This window comes from Euprymna scolopes, chromosome 12 (assembly GCF_053919585.1).
Source record: "Euprymna scolopes isolate OS-2025 chromosome 12, ASM5391958v1, whole genome shotgun sequence".
NCBI lineage: Eukaryota > Metazoa > Mollusca > Cephalopoda > Sepiida > Sepiolidae > Euprymna > Euprymna scolopes.
This window is the reverse complement of record NC_136493.1, coordinates 99,081,513-99,107,106: the sequence shown is the minus strand read 5'-3', so window position 1 is coordinate 99,107,106 and position 25,594 is coordinate 99,081,513. Positions and strand designations below refer to the sequence as shown.

Genomic DNA, 25,594 nt, shown 5'->3' with positions numbered 1-25,594 from the left:
TTAGCGGTTTGATCGATTTAGTCACATCAGATAAAGCAATTTGAAATATATTTGGTTACTGCTTCAAATAGATGAGAAGATTCATTTACAGATTCCTTTGACAAGGATCTATTCAGAGGCAACTTCAAGAAAACGAATCCAGATTGGTAAAAATTGCAGGTTAATACCTTTCACAGTGCCTAACCAATCAAATAGACCTGATTGGATTTAAAGGCATCATATCTAATTGCATAGTAATGATATCAGTTAAGCCAACAAGATCGTTCCCCATTCAATTATTTTTTCAGATTTAATTTTTTTTATATTAAAAAAAGGTGTTATATTATTTTTTTTTTCATTATTATTAGAATCCTTTGAGATGAGTAATTTGCATATTTATTTATTTGCGGACTGTTATCCTCATCTTTTCTTAGTTGTTGTTTCACAACGTTTCGGCCAACTATTCCTCTGGCCTTCATCACGTGGTTAACGGTAACGGGATAGGAATACTGAGTCTCTTAACTGCGTCCCCAGTAATTACTACCTTCCATAGTTGTTGTTGTCTCGCCACGTTTTGACCAACTAATCCTTTGGCTGGCTTTGGGTAAGATTGAAACCACTATCTACAGACAATGCTCACCTGGAACCGTAGAGATTCAACACCTCTATCCACTGTGCTATATGGCACAGTAGATAGCGGTTTCAATCCTACCCAAAGCCAGTCAGAGGATTAGTTGGCCAAAACGTGATGAAACGACAACTATGGAAGGCAGTAATTACTGAGGATGCAAGTTAAAAGACTTAGCATTCCTATCCTGTCGCAATTAACTACCTGACAAAGGGCAGAGGAATTGTTGGTCGAAACGTTGTGAAACAACTATGAAGATGCAGATAACAGTCCAGAAAAATAAAAAAAATAAAAAAATAAAATAAAGTACTTTTACAGAATTTGAATCGAATTAGGTGATTTTATCTTAACCCTATCACAAATTTTAGATTTAGTTTGACAAAAAACAGGTTGGTTTGGTTTAACATCTGTAAAAGTATCAAAAATGATATTTATCTACATTAACAGAAACAAACAACTCTGAGCAGATTTATCTTCCTCCCAGGACAGGATGATGTGACACAAGAGTCAGAAAGTGGAATTTGAAGAGCCAGCACCCTGGAGGAAGAGCATTCTGGTTAAAAAAAAAAAAGAGGTAATTAGACATCACCGTCGGTATTTCCCAGTAGGGAGGCTTCAGGCAATTAGCAATAAACTTAAACTAATGAACTTTTTAAAAGGAGAAGATAAAGCTTGGAAGGATGGATTTCCTAGAACTGCAGAAGACCAAAAATCATACCTCAGGCAAAAGAGAAAAGTCCAATTGTCAGAGGAGATAGTTTGAAAATATGAAGACAGACCAACATATAGCCGTTTATATATATTAAATGATGATTCCGAAACATTTTCCTTCATCAGCTGTTAAAGTTTAATTCAAATGTACGTACAGAGAATGCCATTGTTAATAATAGCAATTCAACAGAAATTGGAATGGATCTTAAATTAAAATTTACTTATATATTTTTTTTAATAATTTTGTTTTAAATCCATTCTTATTCTTAAAACTTAAAAAGGAACTAGTGGAAAAAAAAACTAGGATAGACAATTGGGGTGTTTGTGTACATTTCAAGTGAAAACATTATTACATAATTATATGCCATGTCGAAATTAGTATAAATTCCAAAAATTATGAAAAATGATTTAGCAGAAAAATAATTAAAAGTAAAAACAAATTTTATCGAGTTTATCGATTTATAGTTTTATATGTTTTAATGTTAAAGAGTTTGCAAAATCCAGGGGAAGGTAACTGCAACCGATCAATTTGACTAAATAATTACAATCTGACATTTTTAACACAAAATATCGGAATGTAATTGCAGCTGATTTTTTGTTAAAATTACATCTAGCACATTTTTATGGGATCACTTTTCGTAATGTTTGGAATTCATACTAATTTCGACATGATGCATAAATAAGTGATAATGTTTTCACCTAAAATGAGTTGATTTAACACATCACTATTCTGCACAAGCACCATCACTTGTGTTCAAACAAGTTTTATGTTTAGTTCAGTTTTTGATCCTAACAACAAATCATTCCGAATAAGTTTGTCCAGAGTTCACATAATTCATTTACAACAGATGGAAGAAAAAATATATAAAACAATTTCCAATAAAAATAACATATTACCATAGAACTACTTCCTTGCAAACTACAACATGGTTGTCTTAAAATCCAATGTCAATGTCCTTATTAGTGATATTTTTTTTTCATTTCATTCATCATTTTCAATCTTCTCATAATATTCTTCATCATTCAACTGACAATCCATCGATTTAACTAATCTTTACCATCAAGTGGAACAAATGTTGTATTGTGGTTGGATTCTTGAAATTGGATAACTTTGGAAAATACCGGATGTTATTCATTCACACACACACACATGCGTACACACACGCACACACATATATATATATATACAGATCCAGGCAGAGTTGGTGGCCCTGTCGGTGGGGCATTAGAATACGCCGACTGCCCCCCTGCAGAGGGTAAAAGTCCCTCAATGGGGGTCCTGGATATGACCTTTAACTATATCCAGCGGTGAGGCCCCAGCTTGTGGGCTTTGGGGAGTGTGGAGCCACCCTTTAATTACCATTGCTCCCAGGTCCACTCTAACCCGAAGTGGTAGTACCTGTTAGGGTCCCAACTATGGGTTAAATAGAAACCAACGTGAAAACAACAAATTAAAAAGTTTTTCTTCAAAATCTTTGGATTCAGCATTAAATAATCCGAAAAGGGTTGATATGCCGTAAAACAACCAACCAAAACAACCAGGCAGAGTTGGGTATCGTGTTCCAATTGTCAACTGAGATGACATAAGCCAAGAGAGATAAAGTCTGTTAACAAAGAAACTAACTCACATTTTGACTTCTTACATCAATGGCTAAAACAAAGAGATAAGTGAATTTGGTCAATAAAAAGACATCTATTATATCTATAAAAGTGAACGTGTCTGTGTGTCTGTCTGTCTGTGTACATTTCCTTACGCAATAACTCTGTCAATTTTTAGTCTATAGACTCGAAATTTGAAATACCGGGTACTGAGATTTGGAAAAATCGATGTGACGGGTGTCAGCCAGAAATTTGGCTGTTAAGGGGTCAAATTTCAACGATTTGACCTTTAAGAACTCTACCAAACTCCTCCGACAATTTTGGGTCTAGACACTTGAAATTTTAGATATAGGTTCCTTGAACCTGGATCTAACTTAATAAAGTGATTTGAGCCCGAAACTATAAAATGTAAGGGGTCATAATAGGGGTCAAATTTTAAAAAAAATGACCGCTATTTTTTTTTTTGCTCAACATACACCTCCAAACACCCGGGCAACGCCGGGCTGAAATGCTAGTACACAATAAAGACAGAACAGGCAGTGAGAGGCGAATAAGCATACGTACATGTGTGTGTTGCATTTCATTGCCACCAACCCTCATCTTTTCATGTATCATCTCTCTCTCTCTCTCTCTCTCTCTTCTCCTTATCTCTCTTGCTGGCACTACTAGTCACAAGCTACAGATTGACTTACCTAATAAAGACCGATTTTTTTTATAAACTGAAGTGAGTCAGGTGTTATTAAAAATATACATCTGTAAGAATTTGGGGAAAGTGCAGCTGAACATTATGCGGTACTCCTGCAGTATTTTACCCACCGATTTCACGATCTTAGCCGAGCGTTGACGAACGCTTTCGGCGTTAACGCCGACGAAAGCCGAGAATTCGGAGCTACGGTGCAAGAACGCTAAAAGTATGTGAATGAATAGCAACAACATTACAAGGAAAAGATATTACACACACACAACAAAATGGATAAAATTAATACAAAAAATTTGGATAAAATAAATCACAAAAAACACTTACCGTAGGTTTTTTTAAAGTAAAATAAATTTATTTTGTTGAATATTTTTTTTTTTGTTTGTTTCATTTTGTTTTCCGATAGCTTTTTTTTTGGGGGGGGGGGTAAGCAACAGTAATAAACACTTCAATGTTTTTTTTTTGTTTGTTTTTAACAAAACGTTATTAAACAGTAACAACAATGTTTTTTTTTTTTTTCAGTAATGTTTGTAGGGGGGGGGGACAACAATTACTGTTTATCTTTAGTTCCGACTGGAAGATTTTCTACTGAGTGTAGAGGCAAAGTAGGGAGCAAAGGGTTTTCAGAGGATGTGGAAAGAAGCTCCTTCCCAAACCGGGTAGCCTTCCGCGATTTGATTTATTATGGAGACAAAAGGGTTGTGTCCAAATTTTTGTCTCCACATAAATTCGCATAAATATGTTTCCAACAGCTCCCGGTTTTTTTTTATTATTGCTAAATTAAATAGCTGAAATGAAAGGCTGTGTATTTTTACTTTGAACAATAAAATAACTGAAATGAAATGCTATATGTGTAATTTCAATGAAAATTATTCGTCTGCTGCGCGTTCGTTTGAAGCGCCCTGATTGGCTGATAGAGTATCGTACCGCTCGCCATGTTCCGGCGTTTTCCGACGGATGTCGATCAACGCTCGGCTAAGATCGTGAAATCGATGAGTAAAATACTGCAGGAGTACCCATTATGCATACGTTAACCTATAACTGGCTGGCAGTATAACACAAATCCATAGGAGATACTGCCAAGGCAGCTGCAAGGAAGGTGGGCTCCCTATATCATGCTAGAAAACTTTTCACAGAATACTATATCTCTACAAAGCCACCATCTACCCATGCATGGAGTATTGCTGTCACATCTGTGCTGGTGTATCAACTGTTAGTCTCTCTCTCTCTCTCTCCCTCTCTCTTTCTCTTCGACAAGATTAAACTAATAGGTCTCTCACTTTCCTCCAGGCTCCACCCCCTGTCCCATCACCACAATCTGGCATCCCTATGTTGGTTTTACAAGTACAACAATGAAATGTGTTCCAATAATTTTTTGTACTAGTGCCCCCGACCCTGGACATAAATACACTCAACTAACCCGACAATCAACCTATCCATTTACTATGGAAGTCCTCAAATTACTTTCAGCAACCACATAACCTTCACTTCCTTTATTCTATCCTTTAGTCCTCACATTCCAAGAGCAATGTTTCTTACAAAGAGGGAAGAATTGCTGTTTTCTAGGTCAGAATCTATTCCATCTAACACTTATTGTTGGCAATTTTTTTTTAACCTTGGAGAAATATTTTTAGCTCCTTAGATCGAGTGGCTTCATGATTTGTCCAGAGCGATTTCCAAAAAAAAAAAAAAAAAAAAAAAAAAAAAATCCCAGAAAACTTTCTATTATGACGGATTCCTTCTAAGCTGATTACAACACGGTCGTTTTCAAGTCCAATGTGAACAAATTCTTGTGAAACCATGCTTTTAAATAATAAAATTTTGACCAATCAGCACGATCATTACAGTGGTGTCTCTCCATCCACCTGACCCTCATTAAATTTTTTTCATTACAGTGGTGTCTCTCCATCCACCTGACCCTAATTAAATTTTTATGAGCTGTCAACATCATATTTAGCTGAACAAGTGTTTTACATGTTGCCTTGGGTTGGACGGCTTTTAGAAATTTAATTACAAACTAACCTTTCTCTGGCAAGGTCTTTATCTTTCTATCCTCATCATTTTCTTCCATGTCTCTAACTGACCTTGCTATCTCAACTGTTCTACATCTACTAACCTAAGTACTTCTTTTTACTTTTGTTCTTTTTGTTTTCACTGAAAAAAAAAAAAAAAAAGCAAAAAAAAAAAACAACAAAATCTTCTGTTCTGCAGAAATTTCCCTATAATGTCCAAACAATAAAATAGAAATTTGGCTTCTTCATTAAAAACTTTAACCATGGGATCAAAATTGAAAAAAAAAAAATGCATAAAGGGATCATTAGGTTGAGTAAGTTGATTTTAGTTAAACGTGATTGAATTAAATATACGCGTTTTAAATGTTTTGAAAAAGAGAGGAAAGAATTTTGTGAGCAGCACTTAAGAGAAAGAAAAGAAAAAGAAAAGGAACGAGAAATAAAAAAGAAAAGGAAAAAGAGGAAAAGAAAAGGAAAATGTAAAGAAGATAAAGAAAAACAAAAGAAAAAGGAAACAGAAAATGAAAAGAAATACACTGGCGACTTTCCTTGAGAAAGTGTCTTCTTATAATCAAAATTTGGCATTCTTCCGCTTTTTATAAAAAACATATATATATATAATGTTTGTATATATATAGACAGAGAGCGAGAGATATTGTTTATTTGTTTCTGTTTGCGATATTTTTTAATGAATTCAATTATTTATACAAAAGTGCATTTTTACCTAAATGCAATTTGGGAATAATTTTCCCTTTTATCAATTTGGTACCCCCAAATGGGGAGCAGCATATGTATTGTGGTTAATTATATTTAAAATATATATATTAGTGTTGGGACGATTAATCAGAATCAGGAATCGTGAATAAAAAAAAAATCGGAACTTTTGAGGGTATCGGAATCGGTATCAGAATCAGAAAACATTGTGCCTATTTTTTCGATACCAAAAACGATTCTTTTAATTGTCTTTTTTTTTTTTATTTGATTTTGTTCAAAACAAAATCTTCCACTCTTAGTACTAATGATAAAAATAATAAATATTTATTGATCTTAAACTACCAGTAAAACTAAAATCGATAGACCATGCCCCACAAGTGTATTTTGACGTTTGCAAAAAATATCTGCACATTTAACATGTTTTTACTGTAATCAGGAAAAATAACAAATTTATAGTTAAATATTTTAGAGATTTATAAAGAATCGAAATCCAGTAATTGTATCGGAATTTAGTATGGAATCGGGAAAATATTGGAAGCGTTCCATCACTAATATATATATATATATTAAATTGTAATTCAATGAATGAGCTATTTGCTAATATTTTCTCTCCTCTGATGAGATGGTAGACATCGAAACCCTATAGGTTAAGGAGATTAATTTTCTAAAACATTCTTTGTCTTGCTTAGAATAATAACAATTCTTTGATATGAAACTCAACCACTTCATTTCATTTCAATGAGAGTTTTTTGAAATTCATTGAATTACAATTTAATTTATTTGCTCTATCTTGCATATCGAGCAATTCTTGTTTAGATGGGATAAATTATAGAATATTACTGCCAGTAATATTTTGTAAACCTACAATCTCACGTTTACATAACCACTGATTGTTAAATAAAAACTATTCCGAAGTATATATACATATATATATTTGGCATAAATTGCATTAGAAAAAAAAAAATGGCGAAGGACTCAAATTCTTTCCAATGATTAAAAAATACAAAAATTAAAGATTTTACTTCCAAGTAATGCCACTTTTGGGAGATGGGAGTTATCACCGATAATTCTTTTTCCTACGAATCACGCAATTTTCATTTAAAAAATAAAAGAATTATATTTTTTAGAATGTGTCAATAATAATTATTACAGCCCTTTTCTTTTTCTTCTTCTAAAGAAATGGCTCGTTTCATCTAAAAATTTACCAAACTACAAATTAATATTAAAGACTGAAAACCAAAACTTTACGTTGGATTTAATTTCATCTGTTAAAAATTACATTTGTTTACCTTAAGAAAAAAGTTAGAAATGTTTTCAGCTTTTTTCTTATCGGCTGCTGACACACAAAACGAATAATGGTCCGATAAAAGAACAAGTTTCTTAGCAGAAAAAAAAAAGTGACGTTTCTGTGTTTTTGAGATGGGGATTGATTCTTCATATTATTTAGATTATTCAAACTACTGTTCTCATCTTGAGTGTTATTTTCACAACGGCCGTCTTCAGGTGTTTCTTGTAAAACTGGAGAATCTTTTTGTTGAACTCGGAAATCTGCACGGAATTTTAATAGAACCGATTATTCAATCCATGGGTGTAGCATTCTCTCGTTCTGTCAGCCATGACTGGGTAGACGTCCTAAGTAATTTGCAATTGTATTTTGAGTGTCGCACACACTGAGGATTGAAATGAGTCTAACAAAAGATTCCAAAGTCCGACAATATACACCAGAAGAAGGTTGTAGGTTACATCCACCGAAACATTGTGAAAATAATAGTCAAGATAAAACAGTAGTCTAAAGAATTCAAATAATACGAAAAAAAAATTGCTTTTCTTTTCATTGCATTAAGTTTTGTATTGACAAATATTTACTGAAAAAACAAAATATAAATACATATATGTATAATCAGGGTAGATTTTTTTTTCATTTTTTTTATTTGTGTTAGAAGCGTTGACTGAAATTTTAATTTTAAAATAAAATACATAAGCTACATTACGACGCGTAATTATTAATGTCACTCTTAAAAAATAAACACTTGTTTATTTTTATAATTTCGTGTTGTAATTTGGCTTCAAACGTATTTTAATACATATTTTATTTTTAAAAATATATTTTAATTCCGACTGTATAAAGAACATTGATTTCCACTTTTTTCTAATTAAAGAAATTTTAAATCTGTAGTTTAAAAAAGGTAAAATATGTCAAGGTTCAAATAACAAGCTTTCTCATAGAAGAAAAAAATACGAGATTCAAAATTAATAATCAGTAGTAAAAAAAAAATATATATATATATATATATATATATATATATATGCATGTACATATGTATGTATGTACGTATGTATGTATTCTTTAACCAAAACATTTGTAATGAAAAGAAACGGTTGCATAATTTGAGAGATTAATAATTTGAATAGTTCAGACTACTATTCTTTTGGTTGTCATAAGCAAATTTATGACTTTTTGAACTTTGGAATCTAAAAGTTGAAACAGTATTTCAAACTGAATCTTATTTAATCCGCATGGGTAGATATAAAATTAACAATTTTACCCAATTATAGTTGATAGACGGAAACATTTAAATTGTTGCCTTATTAAAACCACAAAGAAACAGAACGCATCTGTTAAAGTGAACATAAAGAAACGTAAGGAAATCCACGATGGCGACCAACTTCTACTGAGCGATGGTTGTATGTTGAATAATCCAGTTGCCCGGGAATGACGCCGAAAGAAAAGTCAGTCAGAAGCCGGAGTCCAAGTGCTCCCAGGAATGACATAAAAGAATTCAAAATGGGGGACACAGAATTCCCAAAAATTAGGTCAATGAGATTGACCAACATTTTCAAGACAACGCATGTTGGAATATTGTCATTTATTCATTATATGCTCTGTAATTACATTGAGCTTCTTAAATAAGGATTGGTACATATAAAAAAGAAATATAAGTGAATAAAAAAATATTTCCACGGAAATATATATATATATCTTTCTGTGTAATATATACTAATCCTTATTTAAGAAGTTCAATGTAATTACAGAGCAATATAGTGAATAAATGACAAAACAATATATTCCAAAGTTCATGATGTTGACCATCTTATAATTTATTCTTTTAATTCAGTTGACATTTATATTGTAATTGTAAATGTTCAACTGAATTAAAGGTTGATGTTGACCATCTTATAATTTATTTATAAGATGGTCAACATCATGAACTTTGGAATATAGTCTTTTGTCATATATATATATATATATATATATATATATATATACACACACACACAGAAAGAGAGAGATAATAGTAATAAGTAAAAAGATTGCACATCTAAAAAAAAAATAAAATTTAATGCTCCAAAAATTCTTACTAAACATGGAACCATGGCATAACAGAAGTACTAAGTCAAATTTAGTTTTAAGAGAGGGGGCTGAAGGTTCAATCCTCAGTCTAGGTTATACTAAGAATACAATTGTGAATTATTTAAGACTCCTGTCAGATCATAGCTTACAGAACGAGAGCATGTTAACACTGTGAATTAAATAACAAATTCCATTCAAAATTCTGTGCAGATTCATGAGTTTGGCAAAACAGATTGCCGAGTTCAACAAGACCTGGAGAAAGTCAGCAGAACATGATCAATTTACATCAACTGAAATCTTATGAGAATAACATTCAAGATGAGAACAGTAGTTCGAATAATATAAATTATCAATCCTCATCTAAAAAATTCAGAAACATTATTTTTTTTTATTTTGCAAATTTTTCTTTTTAAAGAAACTTCTTTTCTTTCTCAATTTATTTCATGTTAAAAGAATTATTTGCGTCTGTTTTTTGTATACTAAATTCCTAAAAAAAAAAAATAATAATAAAAAACAAAACACTCATAGAGAGTGTATTTCATTCAGAACCAAGAAATTTCTGTTTTTTTTACATGTGGAATCAGATTTAGTATTTTCCTTTCAACTGAGTCTACTCAAATCGTTTCTTCCCTCGAATAGCTAGATTTTGGAACTCCCTTCCTGCTACCTACTTTCCTGACTGTACAGATATGCAGAAGTTTAAATATAACATAAACAATCATTTTGTTAGTCTTTTCTAGGCATGGTCCCAAATAGTAGCCCCTTACGTCCAAGTGGCGATATGCCTTATTAGGGGTGAACGTAGATAAAAAATAAAAAGGATACGTTGTATCTGTGAATATACATATATAAATATATATCTTTGACTTTTAGTTTCTGCCTGACTGATGGATGGTGATGACAAGCAAGATATGGTCCCTTCTGATTATTGATCAACTTCCTTGGACAGATTAACTATGGAGTAGATGCCTGGACACTATACTCTAATAATGGTGAGGGAGAAATAAGGTACTTGATTTTTGGTAACATTGTTACTTTTCAGAAGAGAGTTTTGTTTTTGCTTTGCATATCACACAACTGCAACAGTATTTAATTGTAGTACTGATTCTAACCATGTTATTAACCAAACAAAACTTGAGAAACAGATCCGCTTTATCTTATATGTTAGATTGCATATTTTCAACGTAAATTTATGGTTAACAAATCTATATAAATAAAACAGTAGATGTATGTATGCATGTGTAAAAATAGTTAAGCGATAAACTCTTAAACTACTCGTCAAATAACACTGAAATTAACAGGAAATAGCAATCATATGCTAACGATTGTTTAGAATGAGTAAAATCTTTTTTGGATGGATGAATAACGCGTACAGAAATATGTCGGCTAGTTGAAATGCAAAGTGTTCATTTCAACTTATTGACATATTTATGTTACTTTTGCGCATGTGCAAATTCATTCATAGCTTAAAGTGATTTAATTTTAAATCTTTCTTATCTATCTGTCGATAGCTCTAATGGTAGGCAACAAGGCTGGAACATGAAATATTTTGGTTTCGGTTCTAGCTGATTGGCTAATGTTTTTTTTTTTTTACTTTTGAAATCAGTACTATATATATATATATATATATATATATATATATATATACATAATATTCAACAGAGAACTGGTTCTGTAATAATAAATGCGAAATCTGCATAAATTAAAATATATTTTACAACCGGGAAAGCTCCCCCCCCCCCCCGCCTCCAGTAGAAACTAAATAAAACATTGATTGCAAATTCTCTTGCAGAGACAGGACGGCCATTATAGATATTAAGAAATTCACAGATTTAAGTAGAACAACCTTATAAGGATCATTTCTTAAAACAATCAGTCTGACAGTGGTTTTGCTATTCTGTTCAATCCTAGGAGGTCTACCATCTCAGGCTTTACCTTCTCACTGAGTAAGTTTTTTTTTTTATGGAAATCGATCCAGGCAAGGCATGAAGCCAATCTAAGGAGAAAAAAATATATACCTCAAGGTTAAAAACTAATCAAAAATAAGTATTAGATGGATGGATTCTGGACAATGCAATGCTTCCCCCTTTGTCAGAAACATTACTCTTGGAATGTGAGGACTAAAGGACAAAATAAGGGAAATGAGAATTACGAGGCTGCTGAAAATAAACCCAAGGTCCACTTTCTAATCTTCTTATATAGTTCATTGCTAATTACCTGAGACACCTTTACCGGGAATGCAAACGGAACTGCTCAGGCATTTTTTGTAGGTCAGAATGTGTTGATTTTTGTGCACAGGCTTTTCAAAATTCAGATTTGATCTTGTCTGTAATGTCCTAAGGAATAAATCAATTAAAGTAGAACAGCAAAAGTGAACAATGGTTTTAAGTTCACTAAAAAACAAATAAGTTCTTTTCTAGAATAGTGGCTCCTTCAATAAATATTTTTTTATGTTTCCCATACAAGCACAAATTAATAATAATTGACTTTGAAAATACCAACTTTCATTTGAATCAGAGATTACTTTCTCTAACAACTTTTAAAGGCTTCAAAATTACTTTGAAATTGTCATTGGTCACAGTCATTTTGTTTATCTTCCTATTAATTAAATTACAAGTTAGAAAAGCATTTCATCCAAGGCATGAAAATTGTTAAACAAAATGTTTTTTTACTATAGGCTTTAAAAATAAAGGTACAAGATTCAATTTAAAATTTATTTATCTTCAAAGTGTACTTTTATAAATTTTACAAAGTAAGGTATGCAAATTTAATACCGTACTTTGTAAAATGTATAAAAGTGCACTTTGAAGATAAATAAATTTCAAATTGAATCTTGTACCTTTATTTTTAAATCCTATAGTAAAAACATTTTGTTTAACAATTTTCATGCCTTGGATGAAATGCTTTTCTAACTTGTATCGTATCTTTTTAAGATTATATTTTATTTAATTTATTAATTTGGATTTAAAAAAAAAAGATGAATGTGCTTTTGTATGTATTTATAAAAACTCTCCGCCTCTCTATTTCAGATTGTATTTCTCCTCACACCACACCTCATTTTTGCAACCCCCTCTTTGTATTATTACAGGTCTGAATATTCTCTCTGTTTCAGTTCGTAATTCTCCTCACACCACACCTTTTTTTTGCAACTCCCTCTTTGTCATAATGTCTGAATAATGAGAAAATTTGAATTTTTTTAACAAAAACTTTTAAATAAATTTTAGATTAAATTTTTTTAAACTTCTTTCAGAATAGAAAATCTTTACAATTTAATAAGGAACATATTTCATATAGGTTTCATTAAAAATATTCAGTAAATAACGAAAAAAATAGAGATGAAAATTTCAAAAGGAGTGTATAACTGGTTACACTCAATAGTAGTCCTCGCTAGCGAAAGACTTTGTTATTCTATTATTATTTAAAAAAATTTGTGTCCTGCGCTTTTGTGCGAGGACTAATAAGACAACTTCACACATCTATGTTTCTTTTTTCTCACAATTATGAGAATTGAAGTAATAATATTTAACTTTTTTTTATTATTAATTGAATATTTATAAAGAAAAATAATTAATAGTGTAAATAAAAATAATATTAATAATTTAATTACAAAATTAAATCCACCAGAATTCCTTTTAATAATTTGTAAATCACTTTAACCATCTGTTTACGGTTAAAATAAAGGGTTCTTGTTCAAAATTCTCTTATATTAAAAAAAATAAATAAATAAAAATTCCTATGATCTACGTACCTGTGAAGAAACGAAAATATCAAATTCTAAAAAATCACATAAACTGATCAAGTAGTTTTATTTTTATAAAGAAAATCATTTTTAAGCAATTAATGGGAATTCGTAGGAATTACAACATAAATCTATTAAGTATGAATTATTGTTGAGCTATCGCCTTCGTTTTTGAAGATTTTTTTTTTCAAAATGGCGAACAAAACAGTCACTCCTAGGATATTCATAAAATTTGATTTTCTCATTTAAAAATAAAACATGATCAGTTTACATAATTTTTGGAATATGATAATTTCATTTCATCAGGAGTAGATACATTATACAGATTTTTCTTTATTTTCGTTTTTGAATATTGATGAAATTCTGGACAAGAATCAAAAAGAGCAATCAATTACTTTGCAACTTTTCAAAATTTGAAAGCCATTTGAAAACCTTTAAACTGTTAAATAGAAAGACATTTTGGGACTTTATAATTCTTAGTAAATGCTTTTGTATTAAAAAAGTAAACGTTACAAGCTATTTGCATCCGGTAATTTAATAAAAGTAGATTAACATGACATTACCTCAGCAAAATTATAGTTTTATAACAATTAGATTTAACTAATGATTTAATGGCAAAACGATGTTGTAATATGCAAATTTAATGTTCAAAATTCTATTAAAAAAAAAAAAAGCAACTCTTTAAATAAAACAAAAAAAATTGACAGCTGAAACAAAACTTAAAACAGATTAAAAAGTCTCTCTCTCTATATATATATATATATGTATATATATATGTATAGTAATTTATAAAATATATATGGCGATTAAGCTACACTGAATATTCCGTGTATCATCCACTCTAGGACTCTTCAGACTGAAGAGTTCTAGAGTGGATGAAACGCAGAATATTCAGTGTAGCTTAATCGCCATATATATTTTATAAATTACTAACTAGCTCTACCTACGTATTGAGCACTTTTGAAGTAAATACTTAAAGTTTATGCATAAATTTATACTTTTGTATATTAATTTTATGTGAGTAAATGAGTTATATATATATATATGATATAAAACGATATTGTAATATGTAAATTTAATGTTCAAAATTCTATTTAAAAAAAAGCAACTCTTTAAATAAAACAAAAAAAATTGACAGCTGTCAATTTTTTTTTTTATTTAAAGAGTTGCTTTTTTTTAAAATAGAATTTTGAACATTAAATTTGCATATTATAATATCGTTTTATATCATATATATATATATTGTATATTATTTGTAAATAAATAATTAAACATGGAATATTTGTCCTGTTTTCATTTTTTATTTTTGTCTCAAACCTGAAGACCCTTATTGTGCATGTTCGATATTCTCCATATTAGAAACTGACTTTCTTCTCGAGTGTAAATGTGTAACAGAGCACAGCCATGTGTATGCAAAACGATGTTACAGTAAGGATAATTTTAATGCCTCTAAAACCAAGCTTCTCTCTTTTCATCATAATCGCTCTGACTTTCATCTGACCCCACTTAAAATGAATGGCTCTCATCCTGGAGAAACTCCATGTCTTAACAAGCTTCTGAGATTGACCTTTACTCTTGATCCGAAATGGAACACATACATGAAATCTGTTGCCGAGATCACTGGAAAAATGGTTGGATCACTCTACCACTCCAGTAGGTATCTCACTGTTGATGCAATCCTCTATCTGTAGAAGAGCCAACTACATCCTAAAATGGAATACTGTTGCGACATCTGGGCAGGAGCTGCTCGGCACACCCAATCTTGCCTTAATAGAGTTCAAAACCGGCTTCAAAATCTAGTGGGTGATGCCCTTTTTTCTTCCTTGCAACCTCTTTCCCATAGCAAAGACATTGCAAGCCTGTTACTGTTCTATCATTATTTGCATGGCAAGTGCTCGTCTAAGCTCCATCTATGGTCCCCCCCCCTTGCCAAACTTTCACAAAAAACACTCAACTAGCTACACCTACAATCAACAATTTTCTCTACTATCTGTGCCTAAATCTAAACACAGATTCCATGAACAAAGCTTACTTCCTAAAACTGCCCGCATGCAGAACACTATTCCAGTGGTCTGCTTCCCGGGCGATTACAATATGGTAGCCTTCAAGACAAATGTAAACAAGTTCTTGTCGAGCCGTCCTTTTAAATAATCCAAATTCGACCCAATCTACACCATTAACTAAACTATCACCTTATATTCATTAACCCTTATCCTCGAATGGCCTTCGGGCATTGATAAGTGGTGACTCCTTTGTAAAAAAAATTAATAAATAAATAATGTGTGCAATGGATGTAGGAGTATGTCTGTGTGTCTGTGGGTGTACATTTCCCTATGCAATAACTCTGTCAATTTTTAGTCTACAGACTCGAAATTTGATATACAGGGTACTGAGATTTGCGAAAATCGATGTGATTGGTTTTGGGCCAGAAATTTGGCTTTTAAGGGGTCAAAGTTCAACGATTTGACCTTTGAGAACTCTACCAAACTCCTCCAACAATTTTGGGTCTACACACTTGAAATTTTAGATATAGGTTCCTTGGACATGGATCTAACTTAATAAAGTGATTTGAGCCCAAAACAATAAATGTTAAGGGGTCAAAAAAGGGGTAAAAGTTTAAAAAAAAATTGACCTCTGTGGTCTCTTCAAAATTACTCAGACAATTTCTGGTCTAAATATTTGAAATTTTACATAAAGGGTATTCAGATATAGGGCAAGCTTTTTCATCAGTTTGGGTTGAAAAGGTTTAGTTACCAATATATAAATGTATGTATGTATGTATGTCTGTTTGCATGTCTGCCTTAAACTTTCAATAGAGGCGACGGATTTTACCAAGATCAGTATCGTTTTAAAGTTCGACCTTTCATACGACAAATATCGAAAAATTGGCTAAAAACATTAATATCTTCCCCTTCAACTAAGCACTTTTCTACAGGGGGGGGTCACTTTTTTCACCGATATTTTTGAAAGTTATCCTCTCCTTTAGATTGTCTACCCTTAATTTTTAAAAATGTCACTTCCGGTTTGGCGATGGTCGTAACAGCATAGACGTTAGGTTTTTACCCCGTTCTTTTCCTCCTTCACGGTACGGGTTCAAGCCTGCCTTCCTACTACTACATTTTTTTTTTTTTGTTGTTGTTCAACAGACACATCCAAACACCCGGGCAACGCCGGGCTGAAATGCTAGTTATCTATATATCTATAAAAGTGAATGTGTCTGTCTGTGTACATTTCTCTACACAATAACTCTGTCAATTTTAAGTCTACAGACTCAAATTTGATATACAGGGTACTGAGATTTGGGAAAATCTTTGTAATCCGTTTTCAACCAGAAATTTGGCTGTTAAGGGGTGAAAGTTCAACGATTATACCTTTGAGAACTCTATCAAACTCCTCCGCGAATTTTGGGTCTAAACACTTGAAATTTTAGATATAGATTCCTTGGACATGGATCTAACTTAATAACTTGATTTGAGCCCCAAATAATAAATGTTAAGGGTAAAAAAAGGGGTCAAAGTTTAAAAATTGACCGCTTTTTTTTTTTTTTGCTCAACATACACCTCCAAACACTCGGGCAACGCCGGGTTGAAATGCTAATATTTAAAAAAAAAAAATCAAGTTATTACTTGTCTTATATTTCTCGTAGCGTACTATGTTACATGTTGGGTCCTGAAATGTCTACATGTTAATGCATGTCTAAACGTGTGTGGTGCATTACAAATGAACAAATAAGGACACTCAACTGTTTTTAATAAAGTATGTTTAAAGGAATCTTTGCTGTTGATTTGTAATTGCATACTCACAAATTTAAGCTAAGATTTTGTTTAAAGTCTAAAACTTGAGCAAGTTGGTTAGGTACAGTTAGTTATGAATATGTAATAAAATTTTAGTGCTATGAATATCTTTGCGGCCATAGAAAATTCAATCATCATGCTGAAGCCTTTAAACTGGTTGAAAGTAAATGTTGGTTAGAAATATTTTTTTTGTTTGTTTTTTTTCAAGAACTTCCCACTGTGGAAAATGTTACCATGCGATTACTTCCTTCATGAGTACAACATAGACATCTCCAAATCAATCAAATGTCAATAAACACTTGTCATAAACAGTTTTTAAATTTTATTCATTCCATTATTTCCAATCCTCTCATGATAGTCATCATCATTCAAAATGGCAATCTATCCATCTCATTAACCTTTATCCTTGAGCAGTTTTTAGCCTTGATAAATGGTGACTCATTAGTCAAAACAAAAAAAAAAATTGTGCTTCTCAATTCAAGATAATATTTCAGCCACTATTCTACAAAATAAGGAGTGTTTATAATGGAACCGAATGAGATTCTTCAGATTTTTGTCTTCCTTATCACAGAACCCACCTGTACTCTTAATGGTTGCATTTGCCATGACTACTTAAAAAAAATAAGAAGATTTATCTAGCAAACATATTTTCTACATCTGTTTACACTGAATCGCTTGATAGTTGGAGCAGCGATAACGGTTCTTTTAAAAAATCCCCACTATATTAAAAATCAAAAATAAAGAAAAATCTGTACGATATACAAACCTACAATGAATCGAAAATATCATATTCCAAAAATTATGTAAATTTATTAAACAGTTTTATTTTTATAAAGAAAATCATTTTTAAGCGATTAATGGAAATTTGTAGGCATTACAACATAAATCTTGCAAGTTTGAATTATTTGGTTATCGGTTTTTTGTTTGTGTTTTTTTTTTAGATTGTTTGCAAAATTGTGGTCAAGACAGCTGCTCTTGTTATTCATAGAATTTCATTTTCTTATTGAAAACATCATACTACTTCATCAATCTACATAATTTTTGGAATACGATATTACATTTTATCACAGGTATGTACTTCATACAGATTTTTCTTTATTTTTTATTTTTTTTTTTTTTTAGTATAGGGGTAATTCTGAACAAGCACTGAAAGTTCTTTGCAATTGCAAAGTTCTTACATGGGGGAATTAAATAGTTAGTGACAAAAAAATGCAATAGCATAAAGTACTAAAATAAACTTATTTTGTAATCCTATTAAAAAAAAATTGATTAGAAAATTAAGTTCATCAGAATGCATTTCAGTTTCTTAATAAGAAGTAAGCTATTTTAATAATAGTTTAAAAAAAAAAAAAAGAAATTGTTTCGGTGACCCTTTGAAAATTGAAAGAAATTTAGAAGCTTTTAAACTGTCATTTCTGTCTTTAAAATTCTTAGCAAATCTTTGTGATCAAAAGTTCTTAGAAGGTATCCAATAATTTTATAAATACAGATTAAAAGATTATATTAACAAAGCGTGTAGTTATTTTTTTATCACAATTTGGTTCAATTAATATTTTAATGGACAAAACGATACTGTAATAATTACAGTTAACTTTGTTTAAAAAATAAGAATTTGGTAAAACAGAAAAGCAAAAGCAAAAAAAGTAAAAGTAAAAAGACTTCCGGGCAATACCAGGTAAGGGGAGCAAGTTTTTAATAAAGAATGTCGCCAAGAAAATAAAAATATACCAAAAATTAAATTTTTTCTATAAAAATAGTGGAATTTTGTCATGCAAAAAAAAAAAACAAAACAAAAAAAACTTTCAAGGAAAATAATTCCTTCATTTGAATATCAAGAGTTGCTTCCCTTGTTTATGGATTTTTTTTCTGGTTATGAAAGTATTTGTGAATAATAAAAGTATAAATTTAAAAATGGAGAAAAATCTAAGTGCTCAACGTCTTATGCGAAATTTTTGTCCATAACGAGAGGGTCAATTATTTTAGGAGTATATATGCTAAAGTTGATATTTACATACCAAATTTATGTAAAATAAATAACAGACCCTCTCATCATGGATCATTTTAAGCTGTTTCTCTCTTGAAAAAATCCAGCATAAGACGAGCAAAATGTCCAGGATTTAGGTTTTCCTTCTCCGTATTTGCATGAAATAAATTTTTTTAAATTAAATTTAAATGCCAGAAAGAGACCAAAATTTTTTTTTAGAATATCAAATTTTCATTGAGATCAATTTCAAGTCCTATTTTTTCAAAAGTTAAATATTATGTGAAGATATTTTAATGATTAGATAATAAATAGACATATTTTTACTAACTTAATTTTAACATTTTAGAATTAAAAATGTTATAGTAAAAAATGATATACCTTTCAAGCATTAATTCATGAAAATAAGATTTTCATAACTACAAATTGTCTAAAGAAACAATAAGTTCTCATGAAAACTAGCCCAGTAATAACACATAACTAGCAGTGACGATAGGAATAGAAGTGTAGAATATCAAATATGGATTTAAATAAGTAATGCTAATATAAAGAAATGTGTTGAATAAAGAGTGTCAAAAAGAAACCTGCAGCAGAAGGAATAAAGAAAAAAAAACAGTATGAAGTGGATATGTGTACATGCACACACACATTCAGTATCTTACACTGTGTGTGTATATATATATATATATATATATATATATACACACACATTAAATGTCTTCCACTGAATGTGTGTATATATATATATATATATATATATATACACACACACACAATCTGTGTCTTCTCTTACTCTTTTTCAAAAGCAGCAACACTGGCATATATATATATATATATATATATATATGCCAATGTTACTGCTGATTTAACATTTAAACTGGGTTGGTCTTCAGGAGAGCTGGAGATAATATTATAGGTTATCAGGATCTTCTGTAAGTAAACAAGCCTGATTTTGATAAATACTTGTTGCATAATTAATAATCCATGCTGCATAATTGTAAGAAATTTTCAAAAATTTTGCCTTTACAAAAGAAATCAGGGTGCTTGTGCATTATAATCGGATATCAAAAAAAGCAGATGCATTTTAACTAAAAACACTATTACATAATTATGTGTCATATCAAAATCAGTAAAACTTCCAATAATTATGAAAATGCAAGAATTATTATTTTTTTTTTACAAAAATTGAAAAAAAAAAGAAAAGAAAAATCATTGTCATCATATATTCTCGATCCACCATTTTCTAATTTGAACTAGTGAAAACAAGGGAGATAATTCAGTTTGTCATATAAAATTGGCTGCTATAAAAGAAACTGATAAAACTGTATTATTTCATGAATTCAATTTTTTTCTTGGAATTATTTTTCTATTCAATTATTTCTCTGTAGTTTTTTTCTAATTTTTACTAATTTCAACATGACATATAATTATGCAGTGTTTTTCACTTAAAATGCATTTTTTTGATATTCAAATAAAATGCACGAGCACCATAATCAGTTACAAAGAACAAAATAAAATTAATCTTTAATGAAATGAAGACAAATCTGAATAAAAAAAATAATCGAATGGAAATCATGATTTGTCCAGTTTTGCGGCTGTAATCCAAATCTCATCATCCGGGTGAGTCACCAATCCGTAAACAGGAGTGACCACTTGACCTTTCACCAAACTTAGACGGAATTTACGAAGAACTTTCACCAAAAAGACACTGGCATAGAGTTGGATGTGGTCATTAGCAAGACGGGTACGTTTGTCAGCATGTGCAAAGGGTTGGAACGGAACAGGAGATGTTGTAGATGAAGACTTGAGAGAGTCATCACTAAAACGATCAGGATCAAACCTGAAAGGAGAAGTTAGAAAATTAAAGTTTTCACGTTGGCAATTGAAACAAATTTCTTTTATTCATGTTTGATTCTAGGCGCTTTTTCTATGAATCATCATTAGTCTGAGGGGAGATAACTCCAATTTACTAAGAGATTTGTTCATTTTTTCCATATGAGAATTTAGGACACTGAAATCACTGCAACTTCAAGGAAGAAAAATGGGTGTTGCTTTGTTATTAAAATCGAATTATTAAATTTCAAGTAAAACCAATGGTAACTACTTAATTATCATGTTGCAGTAATGAACATATCCAAAAATTATGAAAAACAGCAAGGTAGGAAATTAATTATTAATGAAAACAGCTATCAAAGATAATTACCAATTGAGTTTTGCTAAAAAATGTTTTCAGAAAAAAATATTACCTCCCTTGTTGCGATTCAACCTCTTCAGTTTCTTTATTTAGCAAACCCCAATTTTCCCTAATTTTCTTTGAAAACTATTTTCATTAATAATTAATTTTCTACCTAATAACAGAGAAGCACTTATTTTTCATGAGAGAATTTAGGATGCTGGAACCAACGCAACTTCGAGGAATTGTAAGAAAAGAAAAATGTGACTCCATTTTTTTTTTTTTTTTTTAAAGAAATGTTAACCTTAAAAAAAAAACAAAGAATGAAAACATTACAAAAGAAATAAAAAGCTGCCACAACTTTTTTTATCCAACAAAAGAAACCGCAATTGCAGAAAAAGTGTAAAACTTTGAATATCACATTTTGTGATAAAGTTTTTCGTCTAACAATTTCACATCGGAATAAAAATATTAATGGAATTCACCTTCAGTGAATTGGCAAAAAATCCGCAAAGCCTAATCATGTTTAGTGTTTCGACTACTTTTTTTATCTAAAAAAAATCATCCTTGATTTAATATTTTTCAATAAAACTTTAAATTGTTCTGGAATTATCGTCACATTTTCCTTCTTTTTTTGTAATGTTAAAGACCACATCTTTTGTGTAATTAATGCTACACATTTTGTTACATTAAAAGAAAGTCATTTCACCATTTTATTTTATTTTTTTTTAATGTTTTCATCCTTTCTTTTAATATAAAACTTTTGGTAATACTGATCAAACCTCAAAGAAAAAATTTTTTAATTTGGTGCTTTTTTAAAATTACACTTAATTAAAAAAAAAAAAAAAAAATAGAGAAAATACATATTTGTCACAGAACGAAGATGTCATATTCCAAAAATCACATAAATTGCTCAAGTAGTTTGTTTTTTTTAAGAAAATCAGATTTTTTAGTTTCTTGCAAATAAAAAGTTTTAATGATTTGGAATATGAACCAAATCTTTGTAGTCGAATTGAATTGTTGTCCTTGAATTTTGAGAAAAGTTCAAACAAAATATGATTTTCTAAATTACAAGTATGTGCATCATAAAGATTTATCTGTATTATTTTTTTTAACTTAAATGAAATCTATATATCTATAAAAGTGAAAGTGTCTGTCTGCGTGTGTGTACATTTCCCTATGCAATAACTCTGTCAATTTTCAGTCTAAAGACTCGAAATTTGATATACAGGGTACTGAGATTTGGGAAAATCGATGTGATTGGTTTTCGGCCATAAATTTGGCGATTAAGGGGACAAAGTTCAATGATTTGACCTTTGAGAACTCTACCAAACTCCTCTGACAATTTTGGGTCTAAACACTTGAAATTTTAGATATAGGTTCCTTGGTCATGGATCTAACTTAATAACTTGATTTGAGCCCAAAACAATACATTTTAAAGGGTCATAATAGGGGTCAAAGTTTTAAAAAATTGACCGCTGTTTTTTTTTTTTTTTTGCTCAACATACCCAGGCAACGCCGGGCACCCATGCTAGTTCTAAAAAAGCATAAAAAATTTCATATCGAAAATCATAACAAATTTCTTCACATGTTCCGTTAGATTTTTGTTTTCGTTGTTGTAAAAAGATGTTATCCACTTTACATCTAGATTCTCATTCTTAACTGAGTGATTATGAAATCTTAATGTACTACTATCATGTAACAACGTGCAACACGTCCACCTTGATGACAACGTGCAACACGTCCACCTCGATGACAACGTGCAATAAAAAAACAGAAGGATGTGAATATTTTCAAGAAGAGATATTGCAAGCCTCTAATTGTTACTTCCAAACTTCATAAAAACAATTTTCTCCACTTTCGGCAACCTCATAACTCTTGCTTCTCTTATTTTGATGAAACAGCAATATCTTCAAATAAAAATGAAACTGCAATATGAATGAAATAAAAAAATAATAATTTAAAACAAAAGAAAATTTTTAAAAAAGTCCAACTTACTGAATTGGTAATGAACAGTATTTTTCATCTTGCATTAAAACGCCGACAGCATTTATGATTGGCGTCTGAAAACAAAAGATATTGATGCATAATTAGAAAAAAATAAATAAAACTGGTTCATATTTAGAATTGTACTAAGTTAAAAAATAAAAATACAACAAAAATCTTTATAATGTATATAGTCGGCATTGGTTAGACTTCTACAATTATTATAAAAAGAAAAAAAATTTTAAATCAAAAAAAATCTTAGCAATCAAGATAAGAAAATCAAATTTTATGACTTTTTGCGATTAATAAGTTTTATTTGGACTACAAACAAAATCTCGGTAGTCAAATTAAATTGTCGCCCTTGAATTTTGGCAAAATTTAAAACAATAAACCTCCTCCCTTTTTCTCTCTTACTTTCCCTCTCTGTCCTACTCTAACCAAGTCTCTCGACCTGTTCCACAAACCCCCAAAACTTAACACGAAATATCTCAGAAAAAAAAGAAAGCACGAATAAACCTAGAACCCCATCCTCCAACGTAGACCCCCTACTACCATGTCTCCTTCTCCAACGTCAGGGGTCTACGTTCCAACCTTCCAGAGTTTGAAACCCAATTACAGGAGAAGAAATCGGACTTACTCTTTCTAAGCGAAACTGGCATAGGGCCGACCACCTCCCTAGATGAGTTCATAATTAAAGGATACTCTAACTTAACATCTAAATCTGACCCCCAAGATCGCCATAGACATGGAATATGCGCCTACATTAAAGATGGCTTCCCATGTGGTAGAGATATCTCCAGAGAAGACCCTAATTTACCTTATATGTGCTTCCGGGTTGCACTTGCTTACACCACCGCATTCATATTTGCCTCTATCGCCCCACAACAGCGGGGTTACTGTCCTTAAGAGTATATCTGAGAAAATTGACCTCATCCTGTCTGCTCATCCTTCGACTACCATTCACATTTGCGGTGACTTCAATGTCCATAATGTGGAATGGCTGACCCACTCAAATAAGACAGATGATGAGGGGAGGTTCTGCCATGATTTTGCCATTGCCTATGACCTCACTCAGATTGTTCATGAACCCACCCGTGTGCCTAATACTACTGGTCAGTATGCAAGCCTTCTAGACCTTTTTCTCACAACTTCCCCTGAGCTATGTTCATGTTTCGTTCTATCTCCACTGGGATCCTCCGATCACACAGTTGTATCAGTTAAGATAAAAATGAAATACAATAAGTCTTCAGATGTACCTCTCCACCGTACTGTATATCGATACTCTATGGCTGACTGGGATAGCTTCCGTACATTCATATCTGATCTACCTCTGCATTCCATGTTTAAAAAGGATGTATCCTCTATAGTATCAGACCTGACCGAATGGTTAATTGTAGGCATAGACCAATTCATACCATCCAAAAAATTCCAACAAAAACCTAACAGCCAGCCATGGTTCTCCCCAGAATGTGCTGCTGCCATTGCGCACAGAAATCACTTTTTCCATAGCTACCAACGTAATAGATGTACTGAGACTAAAGCTGCTTTCAGGACTGTCAGCAACCACTGTAAAAGAGTAATAAAAAATGCAAGAGAGCTATATGTTCAGTCCGTCAAATCCAAAGTAGCTGAGCAGCAGCTTGGTTCCCACCAGTTCTGGCAAATAGCAAACAGGATCCTGAACAGATGCGTGCGTTCTATCCCAACCATCATCAATGGACCCGAGGTCATCTCATCAGCAAAGGCCAAACTATTCGCCAAGAACTTTGCAGCTAACTCTACCCTCTGTGATGAAGGGCATCAACTCCCTGTATTTCCTCCTACAACAGACAACACACTATCCAACATACAAATATCTGTGCATGAGGTCACCAAACTAATCAAGAACCTTGATTCCAGTAAAGCAACTGGCTCAGACGGCATTCCAATTATAGTGTTGAAAAAGCTTTCACCAGAACTTGCCTCCATACTTACAAAACTGTTTAAGCATTGCCTTAAGGAGAAGTGCTTTCCAACACCCTGGAAAACCTCGTCAGTATGCCCTGTATTTGAGAATTCAGGTGATAAGTCATCTCCCTCTCAGTACAAACCAATAAGTGTCTTGTGTGTCATGAGTAAGTTGCTGGAATCTATATTAAATAAAGAAGTAGTCAACCACCTCAGCAGAAATAACCTCCTTAGTGACATGCAATATGGTTTCCGTTCTGCTTGACCTACAGCTGATTTGTT

The 25,594-nt window shown here is 31.4% G+C and overlaps 1 protein-coding gene and 1 long non-coding RNA gene across 2 annotated transcripts in view; both read right to left on the bottom strand.

Moving 5' to 3' along the window:
- Positions 1 to 325: 325 nt before the first annotated feature.
- LOC145291445 (uncharacterized) lies at positions 326 to 5,322 on the bottom strand. Its single transcript, XR_013869419.1, has 4 exons — positions 4,644 to 5,322; positions 3,436 to 3,715; positions 2,055 to 3,011; positions 326 to 1,302 (listed from the first exon to the last, which is right to left on the bottom strand). It is a non-coding gene; the product is annotated as an uncharacterized LOC145291445 (long non-coding RNA).
- A 15,396-nt stretch (positions 5,323 to 20,718) lies between these two features.
- LOC145291443 (cytochrome P450 20A1-like) overlaps positions 20,719 to 25,594 on the bottom strand; it is an 88,207-nt gene continuing 83,331 nt past the window's right edge. The window contains exons 10-11 of the mRNA XM_080137289.1: positions 23,378 to 23,442; positions 20,719 to 21,046 (exon numbers count right to left, since the gene is read on the bottom strand). Of these exons, the coding sequence (XP_079993415.1) occupies positions 20,779 to 21,046; positions 23,378 to 23,442 (333 nt within the window). The 3' untranslated portion in view covers positions 20,719 to 20,778. The remainder of the gene's footprint in view (positions 21,047 to 23,377; positions 23,443 to 25,594) is intronic.